This window comes from Mytilus galloprovincialis, chromosome 1 (assembly GCF_965363235.1).
Source record: "Mytilus galloprovincialis chromosome 1, xbMytGall1.hap1.1, whole genome shotgun sequence".
Lineage (NCBI taxonomy): Eukaryota > Metazoa > Mollusca > Bivalvia > Mytilida > Mytilidae > Mytilus > Mytilus galloprovincialis.
Genome location: NC_134838.1, coordinates 122,561,267 through 122,574,439, shown reverse-complemented (window position 1 = coordinate 122,574,439; position 13,173 = coordinate 122,561,267). Strand labels below are relative to the sequence as shown.

General features: G+C 31.1%; 1 protein-coding gene across 4 annotated transcripts in view; it reads left to right on the top strand.

The window, feature by feature from the left end:
- LOC143056413 (atrial natriuretic peptide receptor 1-like) overlaps positions 1 to 13,173 on the top strand; it is a 55,619-nt gene extending 42,446 nt beyond the window's left edge. The window contains exons 16-21 of one of the 4 annotated variants that reach the window (XR_012972335.1): positions 7,202 to 7,300; positions 8,889 to 8,980; positions 9,289 to 9,439; positions 11,099 to 11,155; positions 11,551 to 11,638; positions 12,017 to 12,151. Coding sequence is in view for 2 of the 4 variants with exons in the window: in XM_076229506.1 (XP_076085621.1) it covers positions 7,202 to 7,300; positions 8,889 to 8,980; positions 9,289 to 9,439; positions 11,099 to 11,155; positions 12,017 to 12,114 (497 nt within the window). In the remaining 2 variants the exon portion in view is untranslated. Of the gene's footprint in view, positions 1 to 7,201; positions 7,301 to 8,888; positions 8,981 to 9,288; positions 9,440 to 11,098; positions 11,156 to 11,550; positions 11,639 to 12,016 lie in introns of all 4 variants that reach the window. The other 3 variants (XR_012972338.1, XM_076229506.1, XM_076229511.1) reach the window with 3 other exon arrangements.

Genomic DNA, 13,173 nt, shown 5'->3' with positions numbered 1-13,173 from the left:
TACTGCCCAAGTTAGAAATTGAAATTTGTCCGAAAGATTCGTAGTAAGTAATTCTGCATGTTACTAAATTAGTTTTGCTGAAAAATACGTTCAAAATACAAATTTGAGAGATAAAGGAAAACGGAACTTTGTTACTTTTATTTTGTAACCAAGACTTTAACGTCACTATAAGAAATCTGCATTGTTGGGGTATTGTTCTTCACTAACTACAAGATGGCGTCGTAACAACGTTACCAAAAACGATTGAAAATGGATCCAAATGATACAAAACTCTTATTAGAAGAAACTAGTAAAAACACGTTGGAGGCAAACATAGAACCAAAAACTTTGGAGGTTCTGAATAAGATTTTAAATACTTTGCTATCAATGAACACCAGAATAGCAAAAATCGAAACAGAGGTCGAAAAAATTGAAGATGTTAAACAACAGTTATCATCGGTTGTCCAACGTATGGATCATGTAGAAAATAATATTGCCGATTTACAGCAACATAACAAAGAAATGGAAAACAGCTTTGAAGGCATGGGTCAAGTCGTTGAAAAAGCACTGGAAAAATGTGAACTAAATAGAAATGATATTGAAAAGATTGAGGAAACCACAATGCAGGAAAAATCAATCATCAAGGAACTGCAGGAAACCGTCCTAGACTTGAAATGCCGTAGCATGAAAAACAATTTGGTATTCAACGGTCTAACGTATCATCCATCTGAGGACTGTGAGGCAAAGTTACAAGATTTCATTAATAGACAATTAGGAATCGAATACATGGTTACATTAGGAAATGTTCACAGATTCGGTAAATATGGTAGAAACGGAGCACGCCCAATTGTTGCAAGATTCGTTTATAGAAAGGAATTGGAACATGTGCTGAAACAAGCCTATCGTCTTAAAAATACAAACTTCGGTATCAACGAGCAATTCCCGCCGGAGATAGAGATAAGGCGCCGAAAACTGTATCCGATATTTAAAAAGGAAAAAAGTTTAGGGAAACAAGCAAGGCTTGTTCGCGACAAACTATATATAAATGGTCAGTTGTTCAATCCCGAAAACATCAATATCAATCCAGCAAATAATGACAGAGAAATTATCAATCAACGAACTCCTAGTACGCCACAACATAGAGAAGCAGCAAACAGTCCACCCATACCACCACGATCAAAAAGAACCCGTACTGAATCGGATACTGCCGAAAAATCAAGATAGGACTTTGGCAACGCTTTAGATAACAATACTGAGCGAATTGATAAACTTAAAATAACTCATCTTAATGTGTGTGGTATAAAATCAAAATTACTGAACCCTGATTTTCACCAGCTTATTACAAAGTATGATATCTAAGTGTTTTCAGAAACTAAATTGGATAACCTTGATGTGCTGGAATTACCCAGAGAGTATGATTACTTTGCAAAAAACAGAAGGAAATTTAAAAACAAATCAGGAGGTATCCTTATTATTTTCAAAAAAAATCTCAAACAATATTTACGGTTTTTATAGTCGGATTCTGAATTTGTTCAATGGATTGAAATTTCAAACCAAATATCCTCCCTTGATCAACATACTCTATTTGGTTGTACTTATGTTCCACCTGAGTTCTCAAAATATTCATCTGATGAATCATTCATTGAAATTGAAGAAGAATTGTTAATATTTTCTCAAGGTATCAAAAATATTGTGATTGTAGGGGATTTCAATGCTAGAACTTCTTCTTTGAAGGATTATGTTGATGATGATATAAATTTACAAGAAATACTACAAATTGAAGAAGATATCATTAATGATAATACTTCGAGTTATTCTATACTAAAAGAAAATAATATTTTACAAAGATTTAATAAAGATACAGGTCGTGTAAACAAATATGGAACAAAATTATTGGATTTTTGTAAAAGATGTAACCTATTTATAGCAAATGGTCGTCTTTTTTCAGACAATGGTATTGGCCATACAACATGTAAAGATACTAGCATGGTAGACTATCTGTTACTTTCACCTAATAGTTTTAATATAACTACAGATTTTGAAATAATTGATTTTAACCCAATGTTTTCTGATGTTCATAATAGAGTCCATTTTACAATGAAAATAGATAACGATAATCATCAGAAAAACTTAACTTTTAATCAAAAGGTAGACCAACATGTTCGTTGGAGGTCAGATAAAACAAATGAATTTATTCAAGAAATAAATGACGATCCCAATAACTCATTGAATGAACTTAACATCATGTTGAATAAAATGAATGAAAACACACAGGTTAATGTCGATCAGATAAATAGTTTTATTGATAACCTTTGTAAATTCTTAGTAAATAGCGCCACTGACGCTTTTAGTGATAACAAAAATAATAGGTCTAAAAGGTCACCTAAATTAAATACAAAACCTTGGTTTAATAACGAGTGCAGAGAAAAAAGAAATGCATTTCATCGGGTTAAAAGTACATATAAGCATAAAAAATCTGCAGAGATCAAACAACTTTTAAGCACTTCTGCTAAAGATTATAAGAAAACACTAAATCAAAATTTTGGTAAGTATCAAGAAAAATGTGCCGCTGAGCTTAGATCCCACTCGAAATCTGACACAAAAGCCTTTTGGAGGACTCTTAAAAAATATTCCGGTCAAACTAAACAGAACCCTCCAATTCCTATTGACACATTTTACGAATATTTTAAAAAATTGAATCAATATGAACCCGATGCAGCTGATGATGCTATTGATATTGATTTTAACTCTATTTGTGATGATGCTTTGTATGATTCAATTTTGAACGATGAGATTACGGAAGCTGAAATAACTGATGCAATAAAAAATTTAAAGAATAACAAATCACCAGGATTAGATAATATTTTAAATGAGTATATAAAACATTCAACTCCAGCATTGGTACATATTTACTGTAAAATATTTAACATTGTTTTAGAAACCGGAATAATCCCAGAGCACTGGACTATTGGTATAATACGACCAGTTTTTAAAAACAAAGGAGATACCATGGATCCTGATAACTTCAGAGCAATAACATTAATAAGCTGTTTAGGAAAAGTCTTTACATCAATAATTAATTCTAGGTTAACCTTTTTTGCAAATGAAATTTCCTTAATTTCATACAACCAAGCTGGATTTCGAAAAGGTCACTCTACAACCGATAATTTATTCGTATTGCATGCCTTAATATCACTCTATCAATCTTTTGGAAAAAAACTATTTTGTACGTTTGTTGATTTTCGAAAGGCATTCGACACTGTATGGAGAAGTGGTCTGTGGAAAAAACTACAGAACAGTGGTATAAAAGGGAAAATATTTACTGTTATTTTTAATATGTATAACAATATTAAATCATGTGTAAAATACAACAACCAACAGTCAGAATATTTTCCCTGTCTAACTGGTGTAAGACAGGGGGAAAATCTATCTCCCTTTCTCTTTTCTATTTTTTTAAATGACTTAGAAAAATTCTTTATTGATTTAGGTGGATGTCCCCTTGAGATAGTTAAAGAAAAATGTCAAAATGAGTTAAATTCAATTATGAAACTGTTTGCCATACTGTACGCTGATGATACCGTCATTCTGGCGGATTCAGCAGAAAGTATGCAAAATGCACTAAATATTTTTCAGAACTACTGTGAATTATGGAAACTTGAAGTTAATGTTACAAAAACAAAAAGTATGGTATTTAGTAAAGGCAAAGTGCGAAGGAAATTTGAATTTAAATTACAAGGCAAAAATATAGAATTAGTCGATACCTACTCATATCTTGGGCTCATATTTAAATGTAATGGTACTTTCAATGAGGCGAAGAAAAAATTGGTTAATCAAGCACAAAAAGCATTATACAGCTTGTACAAAAGTATTAGAAATCAAGCCATCCCATTGGATTTACAGCTTAAAATGTTTGATGCCATGGTAGAGCCTATTCTTTTATATGGGTGTGAGATTTGGGGATACGAAAACCTGAAAATTTTAGAACAAATTCACTTAAATTTTTGTAAACGTATTCTAAGAGTAAGATCTTCAACGCCTAACTATATGGTATATGGAGAATTAGGCAGATTTCCATTAGAAATAAAAGTCAAAATAAGAATGACATCATTTTGGAGAAGGATAATGCATGGTGACAAATTAAGTAGTAATATGTATAGATTATTATTAAGTTTAATGCAAAATAGTGGTCAATCATTCAAATGGCTGAACTTTATAGAATCAATATTTAATGATACAGGACTAGGATATGTGTTTGTCAATCAAGATAGTGCTGACTACAAACATCTGATAAAACAGGTTTTACAAGACCAATATATACAAAAATGGCATCAAGATGTCCAATTATCTTCCCGAGGTGTATTTTATTCTAGTTATAAAAACTGTTTTGGATTTGAAAATTATCTAATAAAAATACCGGAAAATGCAAGAATCTGGATGACAAAATTAAGAACGTCTAATATAAAAATTCCCATTGAAACTGGGCGTTGGCACAATATTCCGGCGGAGGACAGAAAATGTCACATATGTAAAGAAAGTGTAGGAGACGAATTTCACTATCTTTTTATATGCAAGTCTCCTCAACTGGTTACTTTTAGAGAACAACATATCCCTAGTTATTATACGAAGCATCCAAGTAAACAGAAATTATCTGTAATGTTATCTTACTGTAATGTCAATTTATATAGACAGGTGGCATCTTTTATCAAAAAGCTGAATAACCTATTGTGATATGTATATTAATTTGTCTTATTTTTTTTATTTTTTTTTATTGTTGTTTGTTTTTTTTTGTTTTTTTTTTTTTAAATTATATTGTTTTTTATTTTGTTTTTTTAATGTTACCTTTGTATTATAAATCATGTTTACCATTGTATATATGTACCTCATGTTACACATTTATGTGTCTGAGCGTTGCTTTACAATAAAATCTTGAAAATCTTGAAATCTTGGGAATTATTCAACCTATCTTCAATAATAAAGGCAATATATATGATCCAAGCTCGTACAGACCAATAACATTAGTGTCATGTTTTGGGAAAACTTTCACATCTATCTTAAATGAAAGACTTGGGGAACTGTCAACTGAGGTCAATCTGATTTCCGAGGCTCAAACAGGTTTCAGAAAAGGTTATAGTACATTGGATAACATATTTGTATTACATTCCTTAATATCAATTTATCAAGAACTTGGAAAAAAATTCTTTTGCACTTTTGTTGATTTTTCGAGAGCCTTTGATACAATCTCTCATACATCTTTGTGGATAAAATTACAAAAGGCGAATATTTCTGGGAAAATTTTTAATGTAATATATAGTATGTATAGTGATGTTAAATCTTGCGTAAGAAATGGGAACGAAGTGTCAGCCGTTTTTAACTGTAACATTGGAGTGACACAGGGAGAAAACTTATTCCCCTTGTTATTTGCTGTTTATCCAAACGATCTGGAGTCTTTCTTTGCTGAGAATGATGTTCAGAACTTGCAAGTTATCGAAAAATATTTGCCACATTCATTTGCATATATATATTAAACTTTTCGTTCTTTTGTACGCCGACGACACTATAATTATATCTGAAACGGCCGAATTAATGCAACACGCCTTAAATGTTTTTGAAAGATAATGTGTCCGATGGAAGTTAAACGTTAATTTATCGAAGACAAAGGTTGTTGTGTTCTGCAAACGGAAATCAAGAACATTACCAAAGTTTCAAATATTTAACCAGTCTATTGAAATTCAAGATTCATATCCATATCTAGGACTAACCTTTAATTATAATGGTTCATTTGCAACAGCGAAGAAACGTCTTAGCGAACAAGCACAGAAAGCTCTCTTTAGTCTCTATACAAAGATACGTAACCTCTCAATACCTGTCGACTTACAATTACAACTGTTTGATGCACTTGTACTTCCAATTCTGACATATGGATGTGAAATATGGGGATTCGGAAACAATTACATGTTGGAAAAAATCCATCTACAGTTTTGCCGGAATGTGTTGAAAATTAGATCGTCGACACCAAATTTTATGACATATGGAGAACTTGGTCGTACACCAATAGATACCGTAATAAAATGTAGAATGGTGTGTTTTTGGAACAAACTTCTCACCAATGAAAATAAACTTAGCAGTATACTTTATCAAATTATGTTCAACTTAAAAGATGATCACGCTTTCAAATGGATGGATTATATTAAATCGATCCTAGACAATGCCGGACTAAGCTATGTTTGGACTCAGCAATCACCATTAGATATAAATCAACTAAAAATCGTACTGACAGAAAAACTAAAAGATTCATTCATTCAACAATGGCATAGTCAAATTGACAACTCATCCAGAGGAGAATTTTATGGACTTTTTAAAACAATCTTTGGCTTAGAAAACTATCTTTTAAAATTAACACCATTCGAACGTAAATATATTTCAAAATTAAGATGCTGCAATGTAAAAATTCCAGTAGAGCTGGGAAGATGGTATAACATTCCAAAAGAAGAGAGGACATGTAACTTGTGTTTAACTGCAATTGGCTATGAATATCATTATTTATTTGAAAGCAATTCTATATTAGTAAAAAATATCAGAAATCAGCATATTCCAGAGTACTATGTGAAATATCCGAGTGAAGCAAAAATGAAAGGACTACTGTCATTGACTAATATTAACGTACTTAAAAATGTGTCTTTATTCATTTCAAAGTTAACTAAAATATTATAATATTATAATGTAAAGTAAAGTAATTTCTATATATTTCATTTCTAAGTTGTTTTATTTATTTCTTTAATTGTATGTGATTGTATATTGTATATTTTGTAATTTACCTCTTGTTTCACATGTCAATGTGACGGAGTGTTTTTGAAATAAAAGCATATTGTATATTGTATTATTGCTTATTATTTATTCTATGATATATTCAATTTTGCGGTCATTAAATTGAATATTTGCCCTATTTCTTATATTTAATTGCATATATTATAACTTGAAAATTTTATAATTTCGTAGTTTACTTTTTTCTAAAGTATACTCTACACTAATGTTTTGAATTACTCACCGAACAGTGGTCTTGTTTATTCCTTATATTTTTTTAAGCTTTTTAAACCGATCCCTTATATATCTATATCATCAGGTTTCCTACCATTTTGATCTCAAGGCTTTTGAAGGCTAATACAGTTAGGAACTTACACATTTTGAGATTGTTTACTTTGATTACGCGCTTAAATGTTTACAGGTCCAGCCTGTGCTGGAGTTGTTGGTCTAAAAATGCCACGATATTGTTTATTTGGAGATACTGTAAATACAGCATCCAGAATGGAATCAAACGGAGAAGGTAAGCTCAAAAACTAAGTTGTGTTCACTTTATAATTATTCAGCTTAAATTTTACTAACGTTCTGTATATTAACTAGCTATATCAGCAGCTATTTTTTTTATTAAGTAGATATCAAAACGGGGTTTGATTTTTTTTTTAAATCTACCAGATTATCTTGGAGATGCTAAATGTTTTGGCTTATTTTAAAACTAAATTAAATTCCTTTTGACATTCAATTTTTTCTCAAGAATATGAAAACGATTCGAATCATTTTAAGCAATTGTTCAAAATATTCCGAATTGAACAATTTTTTTAGACAAAATTTTTGTTATCAACACGTCAAAACACTTCGGTGTTGACATGAATATCAATAATGTGGTCATTTTTTTTTTCTCATTTCTTGTTTACAAAACTTTGAATTTTTCGAAAAAGTAAGGATTTTCTTGTCCCAGGCATAGACTACCTTAGCCGTATTTGGCACAATTTTTGGTAGTTTGGATCCTCAATGCTCTTAAACTTTGTACTTGTTTGGCTTTATAAATATTTTGATATGAGCGTCACTGATGAGTCTTATGTAGACGAAACGCGCGTCTGGCGTACTAAATTATAATCCTGGTACCTTTGATAACTATAACATCAATATTGGGTTATTTCTCTGAGAGCAAGGGGAATGTACATTTTTAATTGGTAAGCATATTATGTTTTATTGCCTAGTATCTTAAGGATGTATTCTTCTGACGTTTCAGTCTCGTTCAAATCTCGTTCTGGAATTATTTCAAAACATGTGATACAAATGGAAAATATCAATGAATTCAAAAAATGTTATAATCAATCTTAACTCTGTGAAAAAATTGTATATTTACAATGATTAGTTTTTGAGTATTAAATTTTTTAAATTTGTTTTACTAATAAAGTCTGTCTTTTTAGCCAAAATTTTGAGAAAATGGGTGAGAGGTACAAAAAATTACTCTACCCGGAACATGCACATCCCATATCACTTTTTTTCTTTTCAAAATTCTTATATATGTATTTTATTACAAAAAAGTTAAAATAATATGCATTTTGTTCTTAAACGGAGAAAAATTACAAATTAACAAAATTGTCAGCATGGTAAATTTGACACAAGAAGCATCAAAATATGATAAAACTTTCTAATATCAACACCTACCTATAGGTTTTTTTAAGTTAGATTTATTCAGATTGGTCCATTTCATCTTTATTGTAAGTATGACACAAAGTTTAATTGTGAAACTGTGATTTTTTCATGATAATAGCCCAAAAATAAGTAAAAAATGATGAAAAATGGGAAAATCATCACAATTGGGTACTTTCAAAGGTCCGTAGCAAAAAAAAGAAGTACACCACCATATGATTTTTTCTTCACCAATCACTTTTTACAGTCATATAAAACTCAAAAACAGGTTAAGAAAAAAAGTTTAATTCTAGAAATGTTTGGCTCCTCAGGGGTGTACATCCTTAAGAGGCTGTTATTGAAATTGTGTTTACAAGACAACAGTAAATACAACTTTTAAAACCGTATTGAGAACTGTATCATAGTGTGGTCAAGTGAAATATCAGATTTTCACTGATGTTTATTTTGTCTTTTAGCATACCGAATTCATATGAGCAATTTTACATATGAAGAATTGGAACACATGGGTGGATTTGACTGCGAATCAAGAGGCACAATTCCAGTTAAGGTACTTAAAAACGAAATAGTATTTTAGGCAATTGTCATATGAAACAGCATACAATCAAGCCATACTCAGTATATTTTTGTATTGAAATTTAAAATTTCCAAAAACAACTATAAAACACAGAAATGTGCCTTATAATGAGATGCAGCAGGTGATATTAGACACGATGCCTAAAAATAAGTCAAATTTTATTTTGTATTATTAAAAAAAAATCTCGAATTCTATTTTTTCTCAACTTCTGCCTGCGTATAGGTAATATTCAAGTTCTGAGTTATTTGTTCCAATTGTCATTGTCACATGCTGTATTATAGGGTAAAGGAGACATGAAGACATGGTGGTTACTTGGACATACCAATGATTATAACAAAATCCATGAATCATTAGTCAACCCAGTAATTCCACAAGGTAGATTGACACCTATCGACAGTTCAAGGGCAGATGTTTCGGAAGCTGACATTCCAGGTATTAATAAATTTCAAGCACTGGCATATGGATAAAAAAATATACATTACTAGAACACACCCGTGATATCGCAGGTCTGTGACTGAATTAAAGAATATAACTATGCGTAAGCCTTATTTTAGTATTGGTATTGTCATCTGATAAAGTCCTGCCGATTATAAGATGCACAATTTTCTCTGCTTTCAACATCTTTCTGTTTGAACCCGTCGACCTGGAACTTATCAATTATTGGTATTATTAATTTTATTTGGCAAAAGAGCCTGGAAAGGAGTATTTTTAATCAACAGCATTGTCCTTTATGAGTTATAAATAAAGTTGAAGTCTTTTGATTCGCTGTTTTACGTCATTCCGGCTAACAAATTGAAAACTGTACATGCTGTACCTATACGCCTTATTTTAAGTCCAGATTTTTATTATTCGTATTGTCATCTTAGAAAGTCATACTGATTAAAATACTACAATCGGGAACAATGCGACAATGATTGAGTTTAGTAGTGTCAACCCTGTGATTACGACCCGTGTATATAGCAAAATCCTAAATACAGCGTTTGGTGGTGCGCCTGTCAGATGCGGAACATACAGATAAGGTAATAGGTTAATATACTATTGGTATCGGTATCGGATTCGACCCGGAACTTCTTAATTATTGACAATATTAATTTTTTGGAAAACAAAAGGGTCTGGAGTGGTGTAATTTTTAATCAACAGCATTGTACTATATTAGTTATATATAAAGTTGAATTCTTTGATTCATCGTTTTTACGTGATGACGGCTGACAAATTGGACCTCGTAATTTTAGTATTATAGATTGTGGAGCTACACCAAATACTGAGAAAAAAATATATTTAAATTTGAGCATGGCTGATGGTTCATGCTACATTGTTACATTAAATGACTAAAGAATTGAATGGAAAATCAAGCTTTGTATTCGTTAAATCTTTTTACAATAATTAAAGCTAAAAACTTTTTGTAATGTTTTATTGGCAAAAACTACATACATAAATAGTCATAGTAAGTAAGTCCATAGTACATCAGCAAAATCGGGACAAGTACATAAAGTTGATATTTTGAATCATTGGACAAACTTATAAGTAAATAATAATAATGTTAAACAAAGAAAATCTCACCTGGGCAGCATGAATTGGTAGATATTTTTATTACATAAAAGTTTACTTATAAAGGCATTCTATTAGTTGGAGCCAGGGGTTCCAGGAGAATTCGCTCTTTGCAATGGTTTATTTTTATAAAATATTATTTTTTCAGTAAACAAAGATAATTTATTATAAGGCTACAGTATTTACTTGTCCACACTGCATTTTTGTTTTGTATATATAAAATTTAGTTAATAATATTATGAGGTTTCTTGTGTAGTTTTAATTCTGTTTTTTTCTAATATTCCAAAAAAGACCGATAATGGTTTACTTTTATAGATTGTTATTTGGATGGAGAGTTATCTCATTGGCACTCGTGCCACATCTTCCTATATCTATATATCTTAATTAAGGGGTAGTTCAATTTGGACTTTTGAATATATCCATTTATTAAGTTTTTCCCAAACATTAAATACTTTTGGATAGAATATGTGTTCTAGAGTTTCTGTTGAGTCCGTACAGAAAGTGCATTTATTGTTTTGTGAGACTTTTATTTTGTACCACAAGGTAGATTGACACCTATCGACAGTTCAAGGGCAGATATGTCGGAAGCTGACATTCCAGGTATTCATAAATTTTACTCACCATAACATGGTATATGGACTTAAGCATTAGATGGAAAATCAAGCTTTGTATTCGTTAAATCAAAACTAATCAAACAATTGTATAGCGCTTGTTTCTTTCAACACAACATATTTTATATGTTTTTGCAGCTGGATGACTCGAAGGTACATTTGCTGTTGTCTTGTTATCACTTTTTCAAAGACAACATTGTTCGTCATTTCTCGATGTTAAGTGTCCTTTATTATTTTTCGGTTCATAAAAAGTCTTTTCATATTTTGATGCATGCATGGTTTCATATTCTTTACATAATATATTTAATTAGGATAAAACAAAATATTAGTATCTTATGCATTGTGTGACATAGGGATGTAAAAAGTGTGTACCATATGTTGTAGTCTGTATTGGTATACAATAAGGGTCGTACGGTCCATTGACAGACGAATCTCCGCCTAGCACCCGATATTTAGGAGTTTGAAAAGACTGGTAGGTTCGGAGTATTATAATGTGTTCATGAAGGATGAGACGTTTTGCATTATGAACTAGCACGTTTAAAGCCCGACTCAACGTGTCGGTCTAGTACGAAGTAGGGTTATAGTCTTATTATGTTTAGATGTTTTAGTCCTGCTATGCATATCATATTTTCTACTGTACAAACACCTGCTTCATCATAATGAACTTGCGTCGAAGAAAACAATATCAGAAATTTATAATTTCAGCTTTACTACTTGTTCCATGAGGAAAATGGAAACTTCTGCTTTAAAGGATTAACAATTATAGGGCTGTTATTAAAAATGTATCTGTTTGTCCCACTGAATAAATAAGTTATACGAATTCTAGTTAATTGTTTGCTATATTTTTCAGAATCAGACAAGTCAAGGAAGATCAGTAACATCAGCACTTCAAACGATTCCGGTTATAATGAAAAAAATGACGACGTTCTACCTGATATAGACATGTGATTTAGTAGTCAGAAATAGACAGCCTGTGTGCAATGCCTTGACTTTGGTGCTTAGCTGTCTGACAAGTAGTGAATATAGCATCGATAAAAGTTTGAATATTGATTCGTATGATGGCAATTTCTCTATTCTACTGGACAGTTCTTTTGATATGTATATCCTTTTGAGAGAAAACTTTACAATAACAATTAAATATTCTGTTCAAGAAAACCAATTTGTTTATAAATTTGACAGTCATACAACATTGTCGTAGTGACTTTCCAAACAACTTTCATTTACTGTAATAGTACATGTTTTACAAAACAACGATTACAATGTATTATATGGCATCATAAAATTACAGTCGCAAAGGCTTTAAAGCCCTGGACCAAATTGTATTTAGTCATCTTCTCGGAGATCAAATGCAACAACTTGCGAAAAGATTAATAACAATAATGTAATATAAAGGATACATTGCCAATCGCTGCTACTGAAAATCAGAAACATGGTTACTTAAAGATCAATTTTAAAGTATTATGTAACACCTTTTACTGAAAGGATTACTTGTATCTAACGAATCTTCCATTTCGTCCGATTTTAAAGTGCTTATAACTCCTTGTCAAAGACTTTAACATTTTGAATAGACAAGCAAACAAGAATCAATCACACTAATTTCATGCAGAGTCAGTTTACCGTAAATGTGCATGATAAGCTAATTTAGGAGTTTAAATGAACGTCTTTCTCATTTAAGGTGAACAAACCTTTTTACCTGTTATAACAGATTAAGTGATAATAACTGAATGATATGTCTCACTTATTTTAATAAACTACAACACATTTGTATGTCAGTTAAAATTTATGACGTCCGAGTTATCTGCCCATCTATGCATATCCGGTATCTTCATGTCATGGACACTACAGAGTTAATGATGGAAGACGGATCAGATTAAAATCAGTCTGCTGTCTGATCATATATCTTGTTTCAGTCGTTACGACATCTCAATTCGCTTCATCGACCCACAAACAATAACTTAAAGATATACAAAAGTTTTATTTCAAACGAAGATTAAAAACAAAATTAGA